General features: G+C 39.3%; 1 protein-coding gene across 1 annotated transcript in view; it reads right to left on the bottom strand.

The window, feature by feature from the left end:
- Positions 1-13,793, bottom strand: part of SERGEF (secretion regulating guanine nucleotide exchange factor) — a 175,539-nt gene that overhangs the window by 56,656 nt on the left and 105,090 nt on the right. Inside the window, 1 exon segment of the mRNA XM_052811578.1 lies at positions 13,235-13,271. Coding sequence (XP_052667538.1) covers positions 13,235-13,271 — 37 coding nt within the window.

Here is a 13,793-nt window from a genome sequence, read left to right as displayed (position 1 = left end):
TGAATGGTCTCATCCAAAAGCTGCTCTTAAAAGTCTTTCCCTATTTTTCATTGGCACTTTGCTTTGACAGAATGGAGTTCCCTTTCCTTAGAGTGAGAAGGTGGCAGATGGGAGAAGGAGGAGGATCCAAGCAGACAGAGAAGTATTGCACAAGACTCATTCTGAACTTGTCAACAGAACAAGATTTCTTTACTACACTGCTTAAAAAAAATAAAGTGGCTGCTTCTTTATTCAAAAAATCTACAAAAGCTATACAGTAGCATTCTGGCTTTTTTATTTTAAGGTATTCAGAATTTACCTAGGAAGAATCTTGCCTTACAGTTAACTTATCAACAGTGTACTATCGAGACTGAAGAAATCTGAGTGACATCTAAGTGACAGCAAACCATCATACTACTCCTGCTGTAAATGGCAGGCAACACAAGGCTTGGATGTAAGCAGAATATATTTGGATTCCTGCCTCCTTTCATTAGTAGGTGGCAAAACAAGTCTCGGGGGGGCGTGGGGGGGGGGGGCGGACGGACACCCAAACCAAACAAAAACCACGAAAACAATACAAAAAGCTTAAAAATAGAGTGAGTGGTGGTCTTAGAACAGCGAGGATATCAAACCCTGACACCTTTAACATTTTGGGCCTACAGAAAAAAATTCACATGAGCATTAAGGTTATGACTGTCCAGATGCACCAAAAAAGCAGCATAGACTAACAACCCTGATTATGTCTCGATTCTGGCACAGGGAGACTTGCAGCTGCCTTCTTCCTGCCTGGCATTCCTCTATAGGAGAGGAACAGGAGAACTGCACTACTGGGACTAAAGGAAGACTCCAGGTTAAATAAGCATGTCTAAAAGTTGCCTCTGGTATGAATCCTTTCATTACCCACCAAAAAGTGCTGTAACAGAGGAGACTAAAGTCATGTTCAGTGACCACAAATCAGACAGTGAGAGGGCTGTCCAACAACTCATGGTAAGGCACAGAGACTAGTGACACTCTTCCCCTCCTCTGCACAAAAGTGACATAAAGTACTTACTTTTCTTGCCTAAATATACATCTACTTCTAGGAAAAGGCCAGAACTACCCATGCACTGGGTCTACAACACAGAGAACCAGTGAGTGCCACAAATTTGTCTTACGTAACACATCATCCTTCATGTTCAATGTGAAGCACACATTAACATGATAAATTCATACGCGACTGTGATTTCTGAAATAATCCCATTTGGAGGGCTCAGTTACAGAACTCCCCTTGAAGTAAAGGTCACAGATTTGATCTACTGTATTAGGTCAGCAGGGAACAGTAACAAATTATGAATTATTCCTATCAAAAATAGAGAACAACTTGTTTTACAGGAGTTGCAAGTAAGCATTTATTAAATCAATATCATAAAAAATACACATGTTGGCAAATGTAACAGCTACCAAGATTCTGTCAATACAATGAAATTCAGCAGGCTACACTGTAAAACAGTGCTTACCCCTTGAGCATGCATACATCTTTCACCATTGACACATTACACACCAAGCATCGCATGTGCTCATTTAAAAGTACATGTTGCAGGGCTTTAAGAGATACACCTTTCTTCTCATTCTATTTTAAAAGACCTTGAAATGTTCAGAACTGAAAAAAAAAACCAGTACAAGAGAAAACACGCAGGAGGAAACAGTTCAGGGGAAAAAAATAGGAAGTTTGTAAGCGAAAGCAAACGTCCCTTTCCAGTCAAGTGAGCTCCCTACTCAGAATTAAACCACTATATGGATTTGTGTTGCTTGTCATCCTGCCCATTATCTGAAATGTCTCAACTCAGCAAGATAGCAGCTGGTGCCACTGAAAATCAAAGGCATACAGAAGACAACCTCCAGTTTAATATCTTTGACATTCACAGCAAAGCATCTGCTTACTCGTTCAATCTCTTGGCAACTCAAATTTGTCACCAAGGTCATGATGGGGTAATTATTTTAAAAAATTAATAGCAAAATGCCTAAAGAAGGGGAAGGGGAGATGATTAATGATGTATCCCAATAGAAGAATTTCTCCATGTTTTCTTAAGTTGTTCTGAGCATCATCCACAAGGAAAAAAAAAGAAAGCTCATCAAGTTCAGAATCCTTTCTATTCAAAGTTCTTGAGTGACAGAAATTCTTTCCTACTGAGAAAAATGGAAACTGAAATCTTCTAGCCATGTATGTCCTTCACTCATCAGAAAAGGATTGTGTCTTGCATTACAGAATGTCTCATTGGCAGTGATACTCTGGGGTATACAGAACAGCCTCATTCTCTTTTACAAGGTAAATAATAGGAGATTTGTGAACAACTTATAGATTTTTAAGTCACTAGCACTGCAGGTCACATAATATCAAAACTCTGCTGCAAATATCTGCTGCATTTTGCGAAGTTCCCCAGAGGACCCCAGGTCTAGGAAGGCCAAAGGAAGGGCCATAGAGAACACTGGAGGTCACTCTCACAGCCGGTATAAGCATTGGAAATTTCACTGTGGTACAGCATCACGTGAGCTGGCTGAAGATATTGCAAAAAAAGTTGTACAAAAGAGCAAATATGGTTGCCAGGCTCCCTGGGTGTAACCTCACACTCACAGAACAGGCCATGTAAAAAACAAATAGCAAGTGAATATTACCCATGAATAAGAGCAGAGTTAAACATTGGATTTCATGTCCTCTTTATCAGCTGATTTGGCAGTTTCACCTCTTCCACCTATTGCCTTGGGCTACTGCTCCCCATCATAATCACTTTATAGTAATCTAGTAATTTGTTCCAATACAAGACTACAGAGCAGGGATATAATAAGATGCTAAATCTGCACAAAAGGCAGAGAGAAGAGAGTTAAGCCTATAACATGAGTTCCTGGCATCATGTGAAGGCCCTCCTAGAAAACATTTAATTTAGCAAATCAGTGCTATAACATACACAAGCAATGTTTAAGCCAGAATCAATACATCATATATTATCTTCTCAAGGTAATTATTCCACTAGATTTGTAGAGGGGAGGAGTATGCAGGCCAGAACGCTTATTAAGCTAGGGAAAATGTCACTATCTCATTTGAAAAATCTATCAAGAAGGACTCAGCATACTGTTTTTTAAAATCACTACAGTTTGGGGGGGCATTGTTGTGGCTGTTGTTGTTGGTTGGGTTTATTTGTTTTTAAGAACACTGACAGGTGTGCTACCATCTTTAGCAAGTTTAGAGCTATCACAATCAAATACACAGGTAATACAGGCATTTTGCTCCTCAAAGACTGATGGGCACCGAGACCTTTATATGTAGCGGTAGTCTCTCACTTAATTCAGCATCCTGCTAACTACAGTTATGTTTGAAACCATGCCATAAACAACTATAACATGCTTGACCTGATTTTTGTTTGATTTACTTGATCAGCATGAATATATCAACCCTTCTCGCTGCTCCGCAAGAAATGTTAAATGTGCTGTGTTAAATGTCTCTTAAAGCCCTGTTCAGCATAACTTTCAGCCCTTCTCGCTTTCTCATTGTTCAGGTAAGCCCGACAATCTAAAAATAAAATGAGGCAAAGACATTTCTCAGAAATAATAAAAGTCCTGGTTTAGCCTGGTTGCTCGTCAGAGACTCTGCAAAAAGCACAGGAAAAAGCACAACAGTGAAATGAGTCTCAAAAGCATTTTCTATTTTAATTACTTTGTTACTTCCCTTACATAAAGAAGTGTTTGAGTGAAACAAGTTCAGAAAGCAAGGACAAGTAAAGGGTAATTTTTACAAATATGCCAACTTTCATCTCTGGTTTGACTTTTTTGCCCTAATATTTTTTTAAATACTCACCTCTCTAAAGCCAATGGTTTTTAATAAAATGCTTTATTTTTACCCTGAATGTTTCTCTGGGCTTGCAAGCTTGAATGGCTGCTTCTTTGTTATTAGTAAGAAAAACAATCTTGCTTGCCAGCTAATACCTCCAGATTTTCTCCACTACAATTTCTGCTACCTTCAAGTTCAAAGTCCTAATTCCTAAAGTGGGAAAAGAGGATCTGCCCTTATGGAAAGCTGGAGGAACAATTCCCCATCAATCTTGGTTTACAAAAGCTTCAAGAAGCCTGCTCTGATGTGTGCATTTAGTCCTCTGCAATTACAACCATGTGAGGGATACGTGTATTGTCCCAGAAATGTCCCTGTTTCATCACCAGCCTTGCAATTATGTGGTTATATACAGCATCATCTCTCAGACCTATGTCACTGTCAGCATCTCTGCTTTCAGCTTTAGTTTTTAAAAGATTTTTCTGACCTTCATAACTAAAAGAGCGCAGTTGAAGAATGTGACGAAAATGCATTGTAAAATCCAAAAACTGGGCAGCAAAGATGACTTTGAAATGTGCATTTCCGAAAAACTCCAACTCATCATCAAGCCAATCTCAAATGTTCAAAAAAAACCCCTACTTCAGATGTTTTAATTAAGCAGAAAGCTACCTAGAGTATTTAAGATAGTGTTAGTAAGATGCACACACAAAAAATATCACAAGAAAAAAGCTTCACAGATTATTCACTTATAACACGTAACCAGCTAAGCTAGGTCACACATATTTATTTGTGCACTGACAGAAAAATGTCTTAGTGCTCCATAAAGAAGCTGGATAGTGAGTACACACAAACATGTGGCAGTCAACCCAAGGCTGTACAGCAAGACATTCACTCCTGCAGAGCCACAAATCCCACAGCACAGTAAGGGTACTCCTCATGCCAGCTTTCTAAATATAAACCACCTTTCCCTCCTGTCAACCCTCAAGGTACAAAATTTCTACTCAACACTACACTTAAAAGTTTAAGTGTTGAGGCTGTAAGATGTACAGAACCCAGAATCATCAGCACAGCTTACTTAGGCATTGCTCAGTAGGATAGTACTGAAGCTGTAATTTGTTGCACTTCCAAGTGCTTTCAGCTGCTTTGCTGACCTTGTGTTTTTACTTCGGTGAGCATCTCTCCTATGTGCTCTAGATGACTCCCTGAAGCCAGACATTTGTCCGTCCTTTTATTTAATTTTATAGCCAACAAACACTTAATCTCTCTTTGGTGAGCAAGAGTGACTATTTTTGTTACTCCTGTTTGCTTTCTTGAAAATTAAGATAAATATGCCTTAGATACATCGGATATATTTTTCTTCTACTTTAAAGTAATTGCTCCGCTTAAAGCCTGTGAGTAAACAAATATGATAAAAATCTAATTTGTTTTCTAAATACTTAGTATCCATCCAGTGAACCCTCTGACAAAGGATTGCATGCATCTGTACTGCAGCTCCTACTCTTAAGTCTTCCCGCCCTCCATAATTTTCTAAAACCAGGTGGAACGACTTTTCCTTTTCACAAATACCTGCAAGCAAGAGCTCTCATTCTGCTTCAAGTGAAATGCTTGCTTGGTAGCATTTCCTGGTTGTTTGCTAGCTTCCTATAACAATTATCTCCTCTAACTGCCACTCATAGTTCCAGCTCGATGGTTTTTAGCTGTCACCAGAGGTTAATGCTGCATGCTTGCCTCTTACCCATCTTTTGCAGGGTTCTTGACACAGAGGAATTATCCCTGCAGATGTGATGTGGTGTCTTGCAGGAAACATAATGACAGTTAGCGCACAAAAGCTCAACTCTAGATAAACTATAAGCTGACACCACAGTGATATGTAAAGTTCAATTAAAAATTTTACAAGAACTGTGAGCTTTTTATACAGAAAAATAACAGCTTTTATTTTCAAAGCCTAGGCAGCTCTGTACCTGGTAACGACAGGAAACCACACTGTAAACAATATGACAAGCACTGCATTATTACCTGTTTATATGCCAAATGATATAAATTATGATAGAGACACACACACCAAGATTAATTATATTTTAAAATTTCCTCTCTGAGGGGAAGGAAAGTGATTGCAACTATTATTAGTTGTAATGCAGTATTAAAAAAAAAAAAATAATAAAATCAGGTCCCGTTGTGCTAGGCAGTGCTAAAAGACACTAAAAGGCAGTTTTTATTCCAAAGATTTCACAATCTAAATTGACAAGCCACACAGAGAGGAAGATGAACAAAGCATTCTGCAGAGTCAAATCGCCCAAAACACGCATCAGTATAGTGACAAAGCCTGAAAAAGAAGGTAGCTGTAAAATCTAGGCTTCATTTCAGTCATAGAAGATGCAGTACAGCCAGATCTTATCCTAAACTCTGAAGTTTCTATCTAGGGGTCAATATGATCCAGTGTTTTCCTGTGGATCTTATTAGCTTTTCCCAGCAAAATATCCTCCCTTTCCTATAGCTGGCGGCCACTGACTTTAGATATTTTGGTTGATACAAAACTTTTTTTAGCCCCATCGGAAAGCTTTTCCCAAATGCTCAAATTAGCATTTCCTCATTTCTCTCCTCATCACCTTACACCCACAAATTCATAAAATAGTTGGCAGCTTGGCTTCCCACTAGCCCTTCGAAAAGAAGCTCAAAGAGATCAGAGGATCAGATTTTGTGAGTTTAACTTGCTGAAAATCACAAAAAATCAGACATTTGAAATTCATTTTCAGCTTCTATCTTACCAAAGGAACAATTAGTTTGCCTGGAGCATGAAATAGTCTATGGAAAAGAAACACAAAGCTAAAAGACATTTGAACAGCACTGTTAGGGCTCACTGTATCTAAACATGACAGGAAAACTGTGATGTCAGATCTGTATCTAGCTCTGTAGAAAGCACTCAGACAGGTGCTCAGCTAATGACATGAGCAAGGCTGCTTTTTCACAACTAATATAACCAAAGCAGTTTATATTTCGAAGAGCTATTTTAACAGTCAAAGCCACATTAAGAGCTAAATGACATACAAAATGGCTCTGCCAGAGAACAAATTTAGAAGGCCAGCATAAAACCCCCATGAAATGACAACAGTGATGGTTACTCAAAGCCAGGTGCCCTTTAATAAGCAGAGAATGTGATTAGTGCTGCAATGCAAAGAGATAGTGTGCTGCAACATGACTCCATGCTGGTCTGCCAGGAAACCTTTACAATAGAGACCCGGGCTGCACTGGGATTTTTCATGCATAATAAATAAAGCAATAGACTAGCAGACTGAGGCTCCTTGCTGAACATCAGTGCCCTCCACTGCGTATGCTGAAGATTCCTCCAAATACTACAGCAATACAAAAAGCAAGAGAGAGAATTTATGATTCTTCTCTTTATGACAGACTGCCGAGTCCCCTGGGACTGAATGTCAGACACATGACTACATCTGCCTCTTTGTAGGGCTGCTGTGAACATGTAAGTAATACTGTCAGCATAACACAGAGATCCATCCATCAGCCTGCACAGTTTCCTCTCCCCATTGGTGCTCACTCTGCCATAGAAATATGCCTTTCATAATTAGTTACAGTACTTCCTCAACTGATGCTTTATACAATAATTTAGTTGGAATCATGGAACTTCACTAAAAGAACGTGACCTTGTTAATTAAGAGGTAGTGGGTCCCCATGTAAGAACCCTTCAGCTTACTTATTACAAAACGTGGAACCAAAGTGTTTGAGATGCCATTAGCAGCACCACCACCATTTTAGGACAGTAATCACCAGCTCCCTAAAAGTTTGGGATAACTTTGATGACATTTGTTTTCCAGCTCATTATTACTATGTTCTTCCAGTGCAAGAACATAAGGAACAAATTTTAACACATCATGGAATAATAATTCTTTTACTGCTCCTCTAACACTACCGCATACTTTAGATCAGAGCATTTAAAGCACAACCAACCATTTGAGTGGAGGGATGTTTTATCCTAATTTCCTCTACAAAGACTGTTCTTCTATTAAATTTAGTATTACTGTTTACTCTCCAACTGGATGAATTGCAGCTTCAGAGGGATGTGAATGCCCATATCATGATATTTACAACAGTGGTTGAACATGAGCCACAGAGAAGACAATCTTAGAATAGAATCATAGAATCATTTAGGTTGGAAAAGACCTTCAAGATCGAGTCCAACTGTCAACCATGCCCACTAAACCATATCCTGAAGTGCCTTGTCTATGCACTTTTTGAATACCTCCAGGGATGGTGACTCAACCACTTGCCTGGGCAGCCTGTTCCAATGCCTGACAACCCTCTCAGTAAAGAAATTTTTCCTAATATGCAATCTAAACCTCCCGTGGCACAACTTCAGGCCGTTTCCTCTTGTCCTATCTCCAGCCACCTGACAGAAGAGACCAACACCCACCTCACTACAACCTCCTTTCAGGTAGTTGTAGAGAGCGATAAGGTCTCCCCTCAGCCTCCTTTTCTCCAGGCTAAACAGCCCCAGCTCCCTCAGCCGCTCCTCATAAGACTTGTGCTCCAGGCCCCTCACCAACTTGGTTGCCCTTCTCTGGACACACTCCAGCACCTCAATGTCTTTCCTGTAGTGAGGGGCCCAACACTGAACACAGGACTCGAGGTGCAGCCTCACCAGTGCTGAGTACAGGGGAACACTCACTTCCCTGCTCCTGCTGGCCACACTATTTCTGATACAAGCCAGGATGCCGTTAGCCACCTTGGCCACCTGGGCACACTGCTGGCTCACATTCAGCCGTCAACCAGCACCCCCAGGTCTTTCTCTGCCAGGCAGCTTTCCAGCCACTCTTCCCCAAGCCTGTAGCGCTGCATGGGGTCGCTGTGACCCAAGTGCAGGACCCGGCACTTGGCCTTGTTGAACCTCATACAGTTGGCCTCAGCCCATCAATCCAGCCTGTCCAGATCCCTCTGTAGAGCCTTCCTACCCTCCAGCAGATCAACCCTCCCTCCCAACCTGGTGTCATCCGCAAACTTGCTGAGGGTGCACTCAATCCCCTCATCCAGATCATTGATAAACAGAACTGGCCCCAGTACTGAGCCCTGGGGAACACCACTTGTGACCTGCCGCCAACTGGATTTAACTTGATCTTGAAACAGACCACACATTCCAAAATACAGCAAACAAAAAAGGCAACAGGAGACAAAACTAACCCTTTTCTGGAAGGGCTTATTATTTAGCAGAAAGTTGAGATGTGGTTTTAAAAATGTTGTATGAAAATGCTGTTGCATTGAACACACTGAAATGGGGCTCAATGTGATCAGACAGGGACTCGTCTCCTCATATGTCACTTGTGCTTCTGTGTGCAAAACATGCTTATGGTTGGATGGCCAGCTTGGACATTTAGGGCTTTTTTTGTTGTTGTTGTAACATTAATTACACAGTGCCCTCTCCACCACCATTACGCACAGGGAAAAGCAGTGCTAAGTAGCTAACCTGAAAAGAAAAAGGTCCAAAGGAGACAGAGACAAATATCAAGGGAGTAACCGTACAACGACAATAATCACAAAGTCCAATTTCTTCTTGTGAACACTGCTGCACCACCACCACCTGCACTGACAGTGCCCTTGCGGTGAATCACTACACAGTGGTATCAAAGCCAGGATTTGTGGTCTATCTCACTGAAGGTTTTAAATCCTCCATGCAAGAAAATAGCATTGCCCTGAGCAGCAGTCAGAATTCACCACACTGACTATGTAAGTGCAAGGAAAAGCCATTTGCATTATTTGAAGTAGCCACACATCCAAACACTTTTCCCCTTCAAAACACCATACAAGAAAATGTTTACTTGAAAGGTCCATGTCTTTCTCTTCCAAACACACAAAAACACTTAAAAGTGTCCAAGTTACCTGTTACATTAGCAGAAGAATCACCAATTAGATTTGGTATCAGCCACTGCACTACTGTAGGCATGCACAGACCAGGTGAGAAATAACTGCTTATAAACATACAGTAAAGGGGACCCAAATTCCCCTTTGAAGGCTGCTTTAAAGATGGACTTCAACTGAAGCTAATAAGCTTTTAAAACTGTCTTTAAAACAAGCACTTCTCCCTACACATCTTCCAGTACTTTTCTTTTAGAAGATTTTTATTGGTTTGTACAGGTTGAGAAAACGGCTAAAAGCAAGACCAAAAAGGGATATTATGCTTTACCAAGGTTTGGGGAGACCCAGACTATAAAAGTGTCAATCCTGTAATGGTTGGGGGGGTGGGGGGGAGGTGGGGGGTGTTTGTTTTTTTACTACTTCAAGAAGGCTTGAATAAAATTTCTGTGCTTAATTTTTATTAAAATAAGGCATTTGCATTTGGAGGCTCTTCAAGGCATTCTGTCCTGTGCCCTGTGGTTGCAGCACAGTCAAGGCATTGCATGAGCTGCATGTGGCATGCTAAGTGTTCTCTTAAAGGATAAGTATTCTCTTTTAAAAGAAAGGTTCAAATTCTTAGTGAGGAGTGGGTAGGAACTTGATAAGAGCCTTCTCCATAAATACCATTTTTAGTCACATGCTTGTTAGGGTAAGAATCAAACCTCCCCACTTTTTCAGTGTTGACTCCTCACTTTTTCAGTGTTGAAAACACTATAGACTCCCAAACCTGGAAAAGCTCAATTTTGTCACTGTGATTTAGTTCCATTGTGTATTTCAATCATTGAAAGATTCTGTCTTAATATCATGAAGTTCAGTGCTACACAGTGTGGCTATTGTACTCAGGTTGAAAAGCCAGCCTTTGCTGTGCTCAGTAAGTACATACACAGTTTTCAGTGTTGGAAGATTTTTTCAGATGTGAGATGTTATACGGCATTTATTAAATAACTATTCATTTTTTTCAATCAAGAATAGGCTGGCTTCCACGATGATTAGTCCTTGATTGAGGTGAAAAGCGCAAGGTTTTTTTTCTTATTAGGCAGGGATTTTTGTTTTCAAGTGAAAAGTCACACAAACGTGAAAAATATTACAATACTTGCAAATTTTAGAATTAGTGTCACAGGAGAACACCAAACCAAAACAAAATTTTAAGTGTTTTCACCAAGAGCTAGAAGTGAAGATGTTTACAGTTTTTCATGTACTAATTATTACTTTTAACTCACTAAGTTTAGAAATGTAGGTATATTTGGAGACATCCCACACCTCCTTTTCCTTTATATCAAACATTTACGTCATGATCAACTGAAAACTGAATTTCTTCCAATTTACCCATGAAAAAAGGAGTCAGTGCCATGAGTGAAGAGAACAGCCAAATTTTGCACTGACTTCAGTAGAAGAAAGCAAGAAAAGAGAATTCAGATAACTGAACCGTACAAATGGATGCAGACTCTATAAAGTAACGTGAAGACACTAACTGCTTGCTAGCCCTACAAATCAGTTTGTATCATCAGCAAGATGATTGGAATACAACTTCAGCATTTGTGAAATGAATCATAAATCTCGCCTCTCTGTCTTAAAAATGTTTCTATTTAAAAGATGATGCAATAAAAAAAAAGCACAAACACATTTGTATATACAACCAGAAATAGTGACTTGAATATTATACTGTTAAAGGCTTGCTTTCCAGTTTACCTTTCATATTGAACTTGAGTTATTTCAGTCTAAAAGTCAACCACTCAAGCATTTACTAATTAAGAACGAAACTGATGATATAGTTGTCCCCAATAAACTCTGCTTGAATGATAAGTTATTAGAAAATTGTACAATCAAGTAGACATATTTATGGAAATCTGTGTGATATCTTTAAGGAATGTAACAGTTGACAGCTTTGAACCAAGAGTGACAAGTGATCAAAGAAATCCTACCACAAAGTGTTCTAAAATGTCAACCTTTTAAAAGCACATGTAAAAATTCATTTCAGGAATAAAATGTATCATAGTTCTTTAGTTCAAAAAAAATAGTAACATCACATCTCTGTTGTCCTTGAAATAAAATTGACTAGCTTCCCAGCATTGATAATTTTCCCATTGAATTCAATGAGTGCAGCACACAGCTTAGGCATATGATGTTCTTTACATATGCAAAGTTCTTAGTTTATTGTAACTTTCTTCTAGAATTTCCTTCCCCTACCCATTTTTTCCAGAGATTTCTGCCTAGAAGGCAGAAAGCTTAAAAGGACATAGGGAGAGAGAAGGTTATTCAAACTCAATGCTTTGCTTTTGTGCACACTGGAGGAATCTGCTAGCAGTACACTTTTACTTCATCAATTCAGCAAGAAACACAATGTGATTCTTCAGATTGCTCTTCATTTGACATTCAGAAGCACCAGCCTGACAATTAATACAGGCATGTGACACTGAACAAGCAGGGAGAAGGTAAAGGGAAAATCTTTTCTTAGAGACAGCCATAAACTCAGTAGAACTTAACAAGTTTGCTACAAGGTTTAATTGTAGAAGCATAATTAGAAAATATACTACAGTATATATGGAAATATACTACATATACAGAACACCACCTCTATGGCCAGTTAATGAAACTGATAAGACACCAAGCTAAAATAAATACCTTAAGAATTAGGACATGTAATGCAGGTTGGATAACAAATAGCTGGTTTCTCCACACCTGTCACACCACACTTAGGAAAAATCAAAGAAATTCTTCACTTAACATCCCAATGCATCAGTCATGGCAATCAAAAATATCTATGTGGATGGAGTACTGGCCTGAACCTTAGAAGACTGTTTCATTTCCAGCTCTGATTAGCGTAGAATTCCTTTCTTCATCTCTCACCCTGTTTATTAATAGGGATAATTATGCTGACCACCTTTATAAAGCACCAGAAAAACTACAGTTAAAAATGTTCTTAAACATGTAATTATAAATAGCAGCAATGACGTATCAAACCAGTTATCAACTCATCACATGAAAGCAAGAATCTGATTGTTCCTGGAACTAGTACACAAAATTCAATTTTTCCACCAACATTAGCTTCCTAGTACTTTCATCATTACAACAGCTGCATTATACTAAGATGCACTGAAGAACCTGACTACCATTGACTGACATTTTGAAGATTTTTCCAAGCTTTGAACAACAAAAGATCCAGGATTTTTTTTCATTGAAAATTTCCATGTTAAACAAAGATACTTTTGACCAGCTTCAAGTTTAGATGCTACTCTGAATCTGCAGCTTGAATTATTGCAACAGCTCCATTCTAAAACACGCTGTAGCACTTTGCAGATGTATTTTGCTGTTACATCCATCAACCCCTCTTTCCTTACTGGGGCTGGTCAATGAGGGCACCTTTTCATCATCACCATTTATGCTACCCGTTTCTCTTCTTCTATCTTCCACATCTATATGTTACTTTCCTCCTTTCAGCTGCACAGGGTGCCCTTAATCACTCAGTATGTAAGATGTGCACGTTTTTCTTTCATCCTGTGCTACTTCAAAATGAAAAAAAGGTGAGAGGATTTGATATAAAATTAAGCTACTTACCAACTACTGCCAGATTATGCTCTGAGCCACATGCAATCTGAAAAAGAAATATGAATGAATTAAAAAAACCCCGCTTACCAGTATGAAGACAACAACCATTATGACAGGAAATTAAAAAATAACCTGAAACAAACAAGTACAGTTTGTAGGATGCAAAAATCAAGGTTGAAGTGTTCTCACTTTTAAACGAATTTTCATTTGTAGGCTCACTTAGGGGCTTAGTGGCAGGAGGGTATGTTTGTTTGTTTTGTTAATAAACAGGCATTTTCTTTTCAAAATACAGTCACCACTGACATCTCAATCCTCAGAAACAAGACTAGCCACAATTCTGCAGAAACATCACACCTTTGACAACATCCACTGGATCCAACAATCCTATTCATGGGCATAGAGCAAACACAGATTAAGCCTTTGCAAGATCAGAGCCATACAGAGACAGCTGGGAATCAGAAGGGCAACGAGGATCTCCATTTCTCTTATCTATACTGTTTTTCCAGATGATCCCTGAAAAACTGCACAAAGTATACAGGCTCAGTGTGATAAACCTGAAGCGATATGA

This window comes from Harpia harpyja, chromosome 16, assembly GCF_026419915.1.
Source record: "Harpia harpyja isolate bHarHar1 chromosome 16, bHarHar1 primary haplotype, whole genome shotgun sequence".
Classification (NCBI taxonomy): Eukaryota; Metazoa; Chordata; class Aves; order Accipitriformes; family Accipitridae; genus Harpia; species Harpia harpyja.
The sequence above is the reverse complement of the archived record's forward strand: the minus strand, read 5'-3'. Positions and strand labels throughout refer to the sequence as shown.